This window comes from Leuresthes tenuis, unplaced genomic scaffold (assembly GCF_036924035.1).
Source record: "Leuresthes tenuis unplaced genomic scaffold, fLeuTen1.0.hap1 SCAF_5, whole genome shotgun sequence".
In the NCBI taxonomy this organism is placed as follows: Eukaryota; Metazoa; Chordata; class Actinopteri; order Atheriniformes; family Atherinopsidae; genus Leuresthes; species Leuresthes tenuis.
This window is the reverse complement of record NW_027325359.1, coordinates 11,522,341-11,537,057: the sequence shown is the minus strand read 5'-3', so window position 1 is coordinate 11,537,057 and position 14,717 is coordinate 11,522,341. Positions and strand designations below refer to the sequence as shown.

General features: G+C 39.1%; 2 protein-coding genes and 1 long non-coding RNA gene across 3 annotated transcripts; 2 read left to right on the top strand and 1 right to left on the bottom strand.

Annotated features, from left to right (window-relative positions):
• The first annotated feature begins 177 nt into the window (after positions 1-177).
• LOC140306535 (uncharacterized) lies at positions 178-2,268 on the top strand. Its single transcript, XM_072385141.1, has one exon. It carries the CDS (start codon positions 178-180, stop codon positions 2,266-2,268), a length of 2,091 nt encoding a protein of 696 aa, XP_072241242.1.
• Positions 2,269-2,447: 179 nt separating this feature from the next.
• On the top strand, positions 2,448-6,821 carry LOC140307206 (intestinal mucin-like protein). The gene is made up of 18 exons (XM_072385986.1): positions 2,448-2,484; positions 2,655-2,829; positions 2,916-3,163; positions 3,332-3,515; positions 3,596-3,806; positions 3,904-4,079; positions 4,253-4,322; positions 4,430-4,530; positions 4,614-4,645; positions 4,743-4,920; positions 5,015-5,119; positions 5,222-5,262; positions 5,390-5,512; positions 5,613-5,711; positions 5,849-5,977; positions 6,074-6,113; positions 6,206-6,329; positions 6,466-6,821. Exons 2-18 carry the CDS (start codon positions 2,688-2,690, stop codon positions 6,674-6,676), a joined length of 2,214 nt encoding a protein of 737 aa, XP_072242087.1. The 5' UTR covers positions 2,448-2,484; positions 2,655-2,687; the 3' UTR covers positions 6,677-6,821.
• Positions 6,822-7,700: 879 nt separating this feature from the next.
• LOC140307208 (uncharacterized) lies at positions 7,701-9,492 on the bottom strand. Its single transcript, XR_011915803.1, has 4 exons — positions 8,987-9,492; positions 8,539-8,662; positions 8,080-8,286; positions 7,701-7,829 (listed from the first exon to the last, which is right to left on the bottom strand). It is a non-coding gene; the product is annotated as an uncharacterized lncRNA (long non-coding RNA).
• Positions 9,493-14,717: the final 5,225 nt, after the last annotated feature.

Genomic DNA, 14,717 nt, shown 5'->3' with positions numbered 1-14,717 from the left:
ACCACAAAGGGTACAACCACACCTACCACACTAACTACGACTATCCCAACAACAACTATGACAACACCTACAACACCTACAACACCAACTACGACCATCCCAACCACAACGACTATCCCAACCACACCTACCACACCATTGACTACCCCAACTACAACTACACCAATAACAACGACAATGGCTACAACCATGCCTACCACACCAACTACTACTATTCCAACCACAACGACTGCAACCACACCAACGACAACCCCGACAATGACCACAAAGAGTACAACCACACCTACCACACCAACTACGACTATCCCAACCATAACAACTACGACAATACCTACGACCCCAACGACGACTACTCCAACCACAACAACTATAACCACACATTCAACAACAACGACTACCCCATCTACCCCGACAACAACCAAGCCTACCACACCAATGACTACCCCAACTATAACTACAACCACACCAACGACTACCCCAACTACTGCAACAACATCCAAACCTACCACACCAACGACTACCCCAACGACTCCAACAACAACCACAAAGGGTACAACCACACCTACCACACCAACTACGACTATCCCAACCACAACAACTACAACCACACCTACCACACCATTGACTACCCCAACTGCAACTACACCAATAACAACGACAATGGCTACAACCATGCCTACCACATCAACTACGACTATCCCAACCCCATCGACTGCAACCACACCAACGACTACCCCAACTACCCCAACAACAACCACAAAGAGTACAACCACACCTACCACACCAACTACAACTATCCCAACCACAACAACTATAACCACACATTCAACAACAACAACTACCCCATCTACCCCGACAACAACCAAGCCTACCACACTAATGACTATCCCAACTATAACCACAACCACACCAAAGACAACCCCAACTACTGCGACAACAACCACACCTACCACACCAACGACTACCCCAACTACCCCAACAACAACCACAAAGAGTACAACCACACCTACCACACCAACTACAACTATCCCAACCACAACAACTACGACAACACCTACAACCCCAACTACGACTACTCCAACCACAACAACTATAACCACACATTCAATCCCAACTACCCCGACAACGACCACAAAGGGTACAACCACACCTACCACACCAACTACAACTATCCCAACCACAACAACTATAACCACACATTCAACAACAATGACTACCCCATCTACCTCGACAACAACCAAGCCTACCACACTAATGACTACCCCAACTATAACCACAACCACACCAACGACAACCCCAACTACTGCGACAACATCCAAACCTACCACACCAACGACTACCCCAACTACCCCAACAACAGCCACAAAGAGTACAACCACACCTACCACACCAACTACGACTATCCCAACCACAACAACTACAACCACACCTACCACACCATTGACTACCCCAACTACAACTACACCAATAACAACGACAATGGCTACAACCATGCCTACCACATCAACTACGACTATGCCAACCCCATCGACTACAACCACACCAACGACTACCCCAACTACCCCAACAACAACCACAAAGAGTACAACCACACCTACCACACCAACTACAACTATCCCAACCACAACAACTATAACCACACATTCAACAACAATGACTACCCCATCTACCCCGACAACAACCAAGCCTACCACACTAATGACTACCCCAACTATAACCACAACCACACCAACGACAACCCCAACTACTGCGACAACAACCAAACCTACCACACCAACGACTACCCCAACTACCCCAACAACAACCACAAAGAGTACAACCACACCTACCACACCAACTACGACTATCCCAACCACAACAACTACGACAACACCTACGACCCCAACTACGACTACTCCAACCACAACAACTATAACCACACATTCAATCCCAACTACCCCGACAACAACCACAAAGGGTACAACCACACCTACGACACCAACTACAACCACACCAACTACAACTACTCCAACTACAACTCTATCAAGAACAACCACCACGACTACAACCACACCGACTTTGACTACCCCAACTACAGCTACTACCCCAACTACTACATCAACAACAACCACCACAAAAGCTACAACACCAACAATAAGTGGTCCAACCACAATGACAACATCAATTGTCACAGCAACGGAATGTTTCTGTATCTTTGATGGAAAGCATTATAGGCCAGGTAAGAACGGAAATTTAAACATGATAAGTCTACAACTCAAACAAAGTTAAATTTGTATTATTAAAAATATTTCTGTTTCTTGTATTTTTTTCACACATTCAGGGGATACAATATTTGACAGGCATGATATTGGATCAGGCATATGTCTCACGATAATATGTTCTAATACCTGTGCAATCAATAACAAGACTGACCTATGCCCCACCCCTCCATCCACACCCACACCCACACCTCCAATACCTACATGTCCTGACTGGAATGTTACAGTAAGTATATTTTTCTACAAATCAGAAATCCATACTATTCCTACTCTTAGAATATATCCATTCACGCATGCATATTTTCACTTGTTTAAAGATAACTGGCTTGCATTTGTTAATTTAAATATGTGAACATACAGCTTATTTCCCCTACATCCTTTATTTTTTTCTAAAAGCAAAACGAGACCTTCTACTTGTGCAACTGTACCATGGCCAGATGTATCGAGAACAACACAATTGAAATAATTCCATATGAGTGTCCACCTCTCCAGAACATAACTTGTACCAATGGAAAGAAACCTGTTCTTGTGTACGATGAGTACCACTGCTGCCAACATTATGCATGTGATTGTAAGTTATACTGTTCACCTATGACTTTCTTTTTTTTAAAAAATTTTTTGATTACATTTGATTTCTCATTTTTCCTTTCTTTTCAGGTGTTTGTGAAGGCTGGGGAGATCCCCATTATATCACATTCGATGGGTTGTACTACAGTTACCAAGGAAACTGTACTTATGTTTTGATGGAGGAGATTACACCAAAACATAATCTAAAGATTTATATTGACAACGTATTTTGTGATCCCACTGAAGATGTTTCCTGTCCAAAATCAATAATAATATCATATGGGACGCAAGTTGTCACACTCATCAATCACAACCTTATTGGAGCACCGCAGTTGGAGGTATAAAAATAAGTGGTATATATGGTCTATTATGGGCTTTTGTATGTCTCCTAAATTTTCCAGAGTATCTTCACGTTTATCACTTTAATTACTTGTATATAGAATAGAAGTGACTTTTTTAATTTTGTATGTATTTTTTCTTATCATATATATTTTTTTATCTTCTAGGCATTAAAAAATGGAGTAAATCTGAAACTACCATATTCACAACAAGGTATTAAGATCATGAGTAGTGGCATTAACTTAGTGTTTGAGATTCTTCGCCTAAAAGTGGTCATTACATTTGGAATGACTGGCTTTAGTGCTATTCTTCCATATGAGTACTTTGGCAGAAATACACAAGGACACTGCGGTAAGAACTTTCTCTCAAGTAGCCATGTTTGTAAATCCTTAGTCTGCAGTTAGACTGTAACAGGTTCACTCTTTTCTTAGGAACATGCACCAACAGCCAAGCTGATGACTGCAGATTGCCAGGAGGTGAGCTGGTGGAAAGTTGTTCAGTGATGGCTGACTACTGGCCAGCAAGTGACATTTACCAACCCAACTGCCCCACACCATCTGTGCGTCCCACAAATGTTCCTGAACCTCCACTGGAACCAACTCCATGCAATACAGATTCTATGTGTGATATGCTCAAGGGCAGGTAAATTGTTTATTCCACTGATTCAGTTTGCAGCTCTCTACCGAATATTGGCAGAATTCAGAGAAAATAACAGCTTTATTTATTTTTTCGTTCCCAGCGTCTTTGCAGAATGTCATCCTTTCGTCTCACCAGACAATTTCTACAGAGGTTGTGTTTTTGATAGCTGCCATGTTTCCAACCCAACAGTGGAGTGCATGAGCTTGCAGACTTATGCTGCTGCCTGCGCTCAGGCAGGAGTTTGCCTCCACTGGAGGAACTACACTAAACTTTGTGGTAGGAAACCCCTCCGTGTTTTATTGTTAATGATGGAATTATTGGAATTAAGAAATTGTTATTTTTTCTTTTGTGGCATTCAGCAAACAGAGAACAGACCTCTGTGTATAGTATATTATGCTTGGGGATATTTTAAAAAGACTCAATTGTGTTCTATTTTTCTTCACCAACAGCAAGTGATTGCCCATCAGACAAAGTTTATAAGCCTTGTGGTCCTGCAGAACAGCCAACCTGTGAAGACAAGTAAGTTTCCACAAAAAATTGAATGTACTTATTTTCTTAATCATGTTTTTGGTGAAGCAGTTTCTGAGACTATGGTATTTATATGTCTTTATAATTGAACCCCACAGTCCCAGTGGACCAACCATGAACTTCACTACTGAGGGCTGCTTTTGCCCTGACGGAATGAAACTCTTCAACAAAGAGTCTGGGATATGTGTTGAAAAGTGTGGTATGTATGGTGTTTATTGAGCACTACACTTAAACAGACTTCATTTACTGAGTCCTACTGAGTTATTATTCATTTTCCAACAGGATGTCTTGATCCTGAGGGCATTCCTCGCGAGGTGAGCCAAGTTTTGAAGTCATGCTCACTTGAAATCCCAATTCATATTGTTTACTAGCAGAATACAATTGATTCACAATTGTGTTTTACTCTTTCAGTTTAATGAGAGGTTTGAGTACAAATGCCAGGACTGTACATGTGATGAGTCCACCAAGACTGTTATTTGTAAGCCTAAAACATGCCCAGCACCACCCATCGCCAACTGCACTGGTGCAGGGTTTGTCCTTGTCAACCAAACAGATCCAGCAAATCCCTGCTGTTTTGCCTATGTTTGCCGTAAGAAAAGAAAAATTGATACAAATCTGTTTTAACATTTAATGATTGCTACCTGCAGCTGAGTTCTGCAATAACTGTTTCTTCATATCTGCAGAATGTCAAATTAACACTTGCCCAGTAAACAGCATAAACTGTCATGTTGGATATAAGCCAGTTATCAGTGTTCCTGATGGAAAATGCTGTCCAGAGCACACATGTGGTGAGCTCTTGAATTCAGTTCTAACCTACATTGCACTAGAAAATGACAGAAACACTTTTATGTTATTATTATTATTTTTTTTAATATCTTACTCTTCCCTAGATCCTAAAAGAGTTTGCGTCCATAAAAATGTTGAATACCAGGTAAATGTGAAACAGATGATTTATTAATTGATTTGTTACATAACCTTTGACCTTTAATGAATCCTGCAGCACATGGTTATTTATGGCTAACATGCAAATACAAACTGATTTTTCTTGTCTTTGTTAGTCCGGTTCGTCAGTTCCTGCATATGAATGTCAGGATTGTACCTGTAGTAATGAGGTCGACCCAAATTCTGGTCTGTTCAAAATAAACTGCGAGTTTCAGCAATGTGAACAAAATTGTGACATGGTAAGAAAGATTAAAATCATTCACAAATACACCAGACAATGCAGCTTGTTTTTCCTATGTGTGCAGTGTGAGGGTAAACTTTACCCCCTCTCTCTTTCAGGGCTATGAGTATGTGGAAACTGACTCAGATGAATGCTGTGGGAAGTGTGTGCAGACACACTGTGTCCTCAGTATAAATGGTACCAAGCAGCTCTTGAAGGTAAGGTAGATCATCTCTGTTGTCACTGACTCAACATTTTAACGTTAATAAATCTAAAACATCTCAGTGTTTTAACATCTATGTGTACTGTTGCTCGTGTGTGTGTGCTTTCCTACATCCATCTCAACGTTTTCCAGCAAGGAGAAACATGGTCACCACCAGAGAATAAGTGTGAGCATTACTCTTGTGTTAAAAGTGGAAAGACTTTAACAGCAATCAACTCACATATTGTCTGCCCACCATTCCAGCAGAGCAACTGCCAAACTGTAAGTATGATTTTCAGCATCTCAATTTGGACTCATTGTGTTTGAGGATTTAGAATTAGGAAAACTGACTTTGTTTATGTGAATTGTCTTCCTTAGGACACAATTCAGACCGCAGCAAATGGTTGCTGTAAAGTCTGTAAGTATAGCATTTTCACTTCACCTTCTTGACTGATGCTAAAATGAAAGCAAGCTAACTGAGGTTCTTTCTTTGAAAAAACAACAACAAAGGCGTGGAGAAAGAGAAGGCCTGCAAGTTAGTGAACATGACAACTCGAGTTTCACACCACGGCTGTCAGTCTGTCCAGGAGGTGGATATGCCATATTGTGAAGGCTCCTGCAACACCTTCACCAAGTAATGATGATTTCACAATCATAAAACATTTGTACTGCACTTTTCTTCCCGATTTTACCTGAGTCACAAAAATATTTAGTATAGTGTAGTTGGTGAAGATTTTAAAAGTATAAATACCTGTTTCTGCTGTTTTCAGGTACTCTGAAGCAGCAGCTGCAATGCAGCATTCGTGCTCCTGCTGTAAGGAGATGCGCTCCAGCAATCGCACTGTTGACCTGTTGTGTCTGAATGGAGAGAAGGTCCCCCACACCTACATGTATGTGGAGGAGTGTGGCTGCGGCCACACAGAGTGCACCAGATCTACTGGACAACCTGCTCGCAGAAAGCGAAGCTTCACTCTTCTGTAATAGAACCATCCATCATCATGGAAAGTGGTTTTGGAATGCAAATGTTTTTTCTTCTACTGTTATAACAATCACCACATGGCTAGAGTAATAGCCATTGTACTATGTATTTATCAAGAAATCAATTAAAAAGTTGCAAGTGACATAATGTCTCATTGTCCTGTTTGTAACAGTTCAACTTTTTAAACATTTATCACTTTTATACAAACCCAAGATGACTCTTCTGTGATCCTTCATAATGCAAGTATCACTGAACTTGGTCTCGCACAAAAGGTGTTTGGAAAAGTAAACAACAGAAATGAATAGAGACAGATTCAAGCACCCAGACAGCTTCTAGTGAAACAGCGGAGGGTTCAAATATGTGTAAAGACAGGCAAGAAATGTTTTGGTGACAAACTTTTTTTTTTTTCTTTTGTGGTTCTAACACACATCTATAAACATTTCACTCAAATCAATGTCACCAAAAAATAAAACACAAGGAGAAGGACGGAATGGTGGGAGATTCTTTGGCAGAAAAAGGGGTGATCATGACTCAGATGGTTCAGTTGACATCCTCCCATCGGAGGGTTGGCGACTCGAATGCCAGCTCCCAGCCCACAGGTTGAATTGTCTCATCTTTGGGCATGATGGAACCCCACATTGTCACTGATATATTAATACAAATCGGGAACCTTTTAGTTTTGTTGTCAGAATGAAAATGTTTGGTAATCACAGTGTGAATCTGTTTGAACGTCTGAGCCACAGCCCAATAAGCAAAGCAGCTTAGAATCAGAAAAAGTAAATCCCCAAATTTCTTAAATTTATTTGAACTATTCAGCCATGTAGTGTTATATAACAAACAACAAAATGAAAACCGTACACTTAAGCATACTGAAACTCAAGACAGACACTACATGCTGTACATCTTCATCTGAATACTGACATGGTCATTTGCAAGTGATACAGAAAGTTTGCTGTTCATTTCCTTAATCTTATTGATTTACTAGTTGTAGCAGTATTGCGTTTAGACACCCATATCTTTGTTTTTTTAAATCACAAAATGGTACATTTGCCATGTCAGCACAGGCTTTATTTAATGCTTTATTGAGGCATTTTCTTCATATGGCAGCTCTTATCTCAGACTCTCTGGCCACAGCAAACAAATCCTTCACCGTTTCTGAAAGAAATATGGGACACAACAATAAATTGATGTGTGGGTGCAGAAAGACTGTAAAGTGAACGAGTTTGATAAGAAACAATATTCATCTGCTGTCATTATGACATTTTTTACCAGATGACACATACTTACTTACCTGCCTCGTAACTCTGTAATGAACAAAAAAAATACTTGGGGAAAGGTTACGCGTCTATGTAAGGGAGGCTTCTGGATCAGGTGAAATAATTCTGACTCTTTCACGAATGCTTACCTATAACAGCATCCACTTAAACAGGGTCCAGTTGTTGCTTTTTTTTCATTTTCCTGTGCACTTTTACAGCTCAGATATGAGGTTTGAAGAGAATCCCTCCAAAAAGAGCAACATGCACAGTTCTTCAGTGCATAGTCTCGTTTTTTACCTTTTTCTATGTGAAAACTTTGTCTTGGGCTCCGACGCGTTTGAAGTTAGGAGACAAATCTGCAGATTGAAAAATCAAGTGAGCAACTAAATACTGTTCATGGTTCTTTGCTATACTTCAAGCATTGGATATGACGGCTTTCCAAGTCTGTTGCGCTTAAAATATGCACAATATGAATTTATACCTCTGTACAGTATGTGACAGGATACTTTGTTAAAATGGCATTTGCAATTTCATCTTTGATGAAATAGCCAGAGCAATGTTCAGCCTGAATTATCTACAACTATCTTCTTGGTAACATTTCTACTTACGTTTAAAGGGACTCTGGATCCTGAAACCCGACTGTTTGCGGCTTCAGTTGCCCTGAAATCTAGCCAGAGCCTATGTCAGCTCCTCCTTTACACTATTTTAGCTCCCTGACCAAACCAGGAAGATCTGAAAAGAGAAAGAAAAACAAAGTACAGAAAGCAATCACTTCCAACAGTTTTGAACTGGGAACCTGGTTCTGACCGTGTCTCTCTCTCTCTCCAGCTGTGTGATGTCAGACAAAAACGATCTATTTAAAGTCACTTGTGTCCATTTGTAAGAGCAGATGAGTGTTGCTCTTTAATACCTCTACGTGCTTTTAGCTGTTTGGTCAACTTGCTCTACATGTCATGGGGAGACCTGTCCACACCAGTGGCTCTGTGTGGAAAAGATTATGCAGCCTTCATAGTGAAAGAGAACATCGTCACAAAATTTGAAGCACACAAAACACACCCTGTTCCAAGAGTCTGAATGTTGACTGCCTTCCTCCATATCCTCATCAGTGTCCTCTAAGAAGGATGCATCAGCAACAGGTAAGAATGACTCCATTGTTTGTCTGCCTGCAGCGTTGGCCTAAAGAAATTTTAGCGATCCAAGCCTTGTAGTTTAGTTTTTTTGCTGTAAATGAAAAGCAGTGACACCATTTTCAAAGAGAGTCCTTTGCGATATGTTTCACAAAAATACAAACACATAATCACATGAGTTTTTAAACAGGCTTGCACAACAATAGTTCTTCCACTGCCACAAATGCTCTTTTTACAGTTGCACATTGATGGAAGATTATTTAAAATAACATTTGGATTTTTTGAAGAGTGCCCTCTTTGAATTCGAGGCTTTATGTTCTTCTTATGTAAAATTATATTGCAGAATGCAAATTTAGTTCTTTTGGGCACTGATTTGATGTTTTGTTTACTGGTGTGGGCAGTTTGAGCTGGCTCAGTTGAGACATTAACTCCATAGCTTATTGAACAGCTTATTAAACACCATTAACATACCGTCTTGCCTTTCCACCGTCCGCCATTTTTAACTACAACAAAATAAACTCTTCTTCTGTGGTTTTCTGACGGTTGGCTCAAAGGTACATTTCCGCCACCTCCTGAATTGGAGCAGGGATCGCAAAAAGCCTTTTGACTCATATATAAAGAATAGACGCCATATCGACCGCTACTGTGGAAGCGAATCGTAACCATAATTCAAATTAAAATGCATTTGCAGAGATGCTTTTTCAGTTTAAAAATGTGGCTGCATTATTAGACTCATAAATAAAATCAGTAATCAATCATTCCATTTGCATTTTCTTCTTCAAAACTGCACATTATTGCTTTTTCGTTTTCATGGTCTGCCCGCATAGTACTGCCCATGATTGGAAAACGAAAAAGCATTCTGAGTGGCGCAGCAGACTGACGTCAGCTCTTCTTCAGCTCCCTGCTGACCGAGCTACCCATCTTGTTCGGTAGGGGGCGGTGTGCACATCTGCATTGCATTACATTGCAAATGTGACGAGAAATTGATTGAATTGCCGGGTCTTTAGAGGACGCATCACAGATCATGGCACTCCCTCAAATTGTGCAAACACTGTTAGAATTAGCTGAGCTGATAGAATCAAATAATATCTGGGTCTGATGCCCGTGGCCAAGTAGAATAAGTCATAGAGCTTGGCTGCATACTCTGCCATCACAGATTTACACATTAATGAGGTTGCCATAGTAAACCTCTGTTCAGTCCTGGAATGGTTGGATGCTGTGGAGCCTCAAATGGGACGAGGACGACCAACCATCAACATCCGTTTGAGTCTATTGAAAGCTATTTATTAAATGGTTTAAAAATAAAGGAAATAGCGGAGCTGTTACGCATGGGTCACCAGACAATCCGTCGGAGGATGCAAAGCAACGGTTTGATGTCGCAGACTCCTTATTACTATTAATTGTTGCCATTTGATGCTTTGTGCCAAAGTTATAACCTGATCATTGTTGATGTGACTGTCACTAAAAATAACTTTTATAACATAGATCAGCGGCTCCCAAACTAAACGATCAGCGGCACTCCCTTCTATGTCCCAACCGGGCTGACACACCCTCAATCCCCCAGACATGAAGAAACCGGGCGGGCAGTTATGTCTGCTCTTCATTCATGGAACGGGGGTTTACGTTCCTGCTTCAGCATTATCTATTTGCTGGGGTATATTTTGAAAATTAAATCTCAAATGTCTATTTCTTTTTCATTTTAATTAAGTGAAAGTTTGAGCACTCTTGAAGAAGAAAATTTAAATGCAAATGGGATGATTGATTACTAATTAAATTTATGAGTCAAATAATGCAGCCACATTTTAAACTGAAAAAGCATTTCTGCAAATGCATTTTAATTTGAATTATGGTTATGAATCGCTTCCATACACTACTGCCTATTGACGCTGACGACCATCTTGGACCGGTCACCCGCTCCACTCAATTTAATCTGTCTGGCAGCGCAATGAAGTGTCAGTACATTTAAACAATCATAACTCACTGAATACAAAACTGATTTTCACAGGGTTTTTTTCTGCAAATATCATACATGTAGGTATGATACCGGACACATGATTCGGCATATTTTAATTTTCATAGTAGGCTTAACAGTAATAGAAAATTCTGGTATGTGATATATGTTATGGATTGTAGGTAGGCTATTTTGCAAAAGACACACAATATATAAAATAATAATATGCACACACACACATATATATATAAACAATAATATATGAAAGAGAAGCAGAAGCAGACTGTGTACTACTCAGCTATTTTAATAAGTTGAAAAATTAATAAATAGTTTATTATACATCCATATATAAGATATGAGATATAAGATATAAGAGGATTAGGGTCAACAAAACCCCCATTTTGACGCATATCAGTTGATAATAAAACAAAGCTGCTGAAATTGTAAGTAAGCTTGTTTGCAAACTACTCTACAGTCAGATGTTCTGTTTTTCTCTATTGTTAAGTAAGTGGGGTGGTTATGAGACATAAGAGGTTAATAATTAATTAATGATTGTTTTTCAAACATGATTTAGAACTGACAAATATTAATGTTGTACATATATTATGTTATATGTTATTATAATTAATACTATTAAACAAATATTTTCAATGTGGTTCTTTTTTGCTGCCAAACTGTGACTCCCAAACATCTCACAAAATTCCGAATTATGAAACATTTTGTAACATCTTGTCAATGTGGTAAGATTTTTTTTTAAATCCACTCTCTGAATAATAGACTCTACTTTAAAAGATTAGACATTTCTTGTTTTGTATTTGCGGAAATATGAAGTGAAGTTAGCATGCTTTATCATTAGGCGTTACAAAACAATGAATTTGTTTCATAAGATTACTCTGTATCTCAAGAGTCAATAAACAGTCACTGCAGTGTCTCTGTTTGCTTTTCATGGTGTATTTCTCTTTTGTGCATTGCATGCTCTTTACAGTTCTGTTGACGAGGACAGACAGAATACTTTGGCAAGCAAACAAAGATGAGCCAGATTACCTCGCAATAGTGAATCCTGCTCAGGTTTGCTTTCATCCTAGCTTAGTTTCAGCTTTCACCTTCGTACAGCACGCAGAGATCATCATGCAGGTTTCTGGAGATGTTAGACATGAACTCCCATTGATTCAGTGTTTATGAAAAATGAAAGAAAGACACCTTGTAAAGAAAGTATTCTACATTATAAATTAAATCTTTGAATTAACATGGGGTTACAGAAGGCAAAAAAGAGATTTGGGAAGGTCAAAGAGGTTCAGGCCAATGTACATGACACAGCTGTCGCACACAGCAGTCAGTTCAGATCAACATTAACCTCATCCGTTAAAGGGCTATGTGGAAGATTAAGGCTTATCACAAACACCATTTTCTCACCCTGAACTGAAAGTAAAAAAAAAAAACAAGGATCTCAGGATGTCAAAAGAAAATTAAAATTTCAAGCCGATATTAAGGGAAAAATCTGATTTTTATTTCATGAAGTGTTGTAATAACATGCTGCTTGATAAGAAGAGCTGCTAAAGAAAACAAAGCAACTGTACCGGACCTGACACTGAAAGTCCTCACAAATTCTTTATGATGTTTCTGACAGCAAAAACCTGCTCGAGATAGAACAAAGTTAACACATAGAGACACATAAGAAATTTGTAAATGAAATTAATAATTTAATAAAAAATGATCCACTATAATGATGGTTCATTAGAGCGCTCCATTATCTAAAGCAGTTCTGTGGGTTTGGAGGTTTCTGATCACTCTCGGTGTGGATGATCATGCAGGCCCACATATAGCAGCTCATTTGATTTTTTTAAAGCTTGACATGCTGTTTTCTAAAGTTTGATTTCTTGATATGAAGTTATTGTGAATGTCCCCCAACTAACTACTCAGGAAAGAGCTCCTCCAAGGGCAAACATGGCTTGTGACGGAGAAGGAAGTAAAGTCCATTTCTCAGTAGCAGCATGCAATGTGTTTATTTAAGGAGGACACACATTTTGGCAAATAATTCCGACCTGGTGTGGATTACAAGCAGGACTGTTGAAGATGTTATCTATATTGAAACAATATCATTTAACACCCCCTAATCCTCCGCAAATATATTCATATGACGAGAGCAATATAAACAATAGTGCGTCATATAACAGTTCATTCATTAACATAATAGTATAACAAAAATGTGTCAAAAAGTATATGCCATCCTTTTTTAGCTTTCCTCTGTTTGATTATATTTTTATCTATATTTAAGAAATCTTTATTATGTTTGTTTAAATTTTATAGAACTGACTTTTTTTTCCCCTTTTCTATCACTTTTCAAGAACTTTGTGGTGAATGAATTACCCAACACCTCTGTGATTTCCCATATTTTTGTGTGGGTCAAATACACATTGAAACCGGACTTTAAACTAAATTCTATATTAACATAGCTGCATTAGCATGAGTAATCTTATGTCCAAAAGAACAATTTGAAGAAAAACTACCACCTTCATTTTATTCTGAATATTCTGATTACGAGATGTCCAACTTTTTGTTCATATTTCAGACACTTAAAAAGATACCCATCAAGTTTACTATGTGGGCAAGGAGCCTCTATATTTTAGGAAACTCCCTTTACACACACCAACATAGATATCAGCAATTCTAAGCTCACAAGGCTTTTTGTTTGAAATGTGTTGGACCAATAGTTTCTGTTTGCATTAGTGTGCTGTTACAGCACACAAAACGTAGATAGTGTCAGCTTGACATGTTTTATGGGAAGGTTCTGTCCCCAAACCAGACGTCTTATTCATTCTGCTAACAGCTAATGTTACAGTACATATATTGATGAAGAGAGTTAGGCAACTGTGCATCACCATAAAGGAAATATGCTATGAAGGCAAAAATGTTCATAATTTCAATTTTTTTTTAAATCTTAAACAATTATCAAGTGTTTTACCAAAAGTTAATTCTGACATATTATGGCATATAATCTATAGACTCAATATAAACACGTTCTAAACCTTGTGCCCTATGGGATACGTCAATAAATACATTAATACTATACTTGAATATCATATTAATATTAATATCATATTAATCATATTAATACATACTATATACCATATCTATATCATATGTGACATGTGTGCACAGTGGACTGGAGAAGGAGTACAGGGATCTTGTAGAGTCCTTCAATGGCTGGACCAAAAATAACTGTTTGCTCCTGAACACTACCAAGACCAAAGAGCTGGTGGTGAACTTCAGGAGATCTAAAACTCCTTGCCAATCAGTCTGCATTGATGAAGTGGAGATAGAGACTGTTCAGACCTGCAAATACCTGGGGGTGGTGCTGGATAATAAACTGGAGTGTTGCCAACATAGAAGCAGTGTACAGGAGGGGCCAGAGCCATCTCTTCTTCCTGAGATGGCTCAGGTCCTTCAATGTCTGCAGTGACATGGTGTGCATGTTTTATCACGCTATCATTGAGAGTGCACCGTTCTATGCTGACAAAAACTGTAGGTGATTAGGACAAACTGGTAAAAAAGGCTGGTTCTGTAGTAGGCAGAAGGCTAGACCCTCTCAGTGCTGTGGTGGAGCAACGGATGAGGAGGAAATTATATTCTGTTTTGGAGAACAATAAGCATCCTCTCCACAGCATCCTGGCAGGACAGAGGATCAGCTGCAATGAGAGGCTCATCTCAC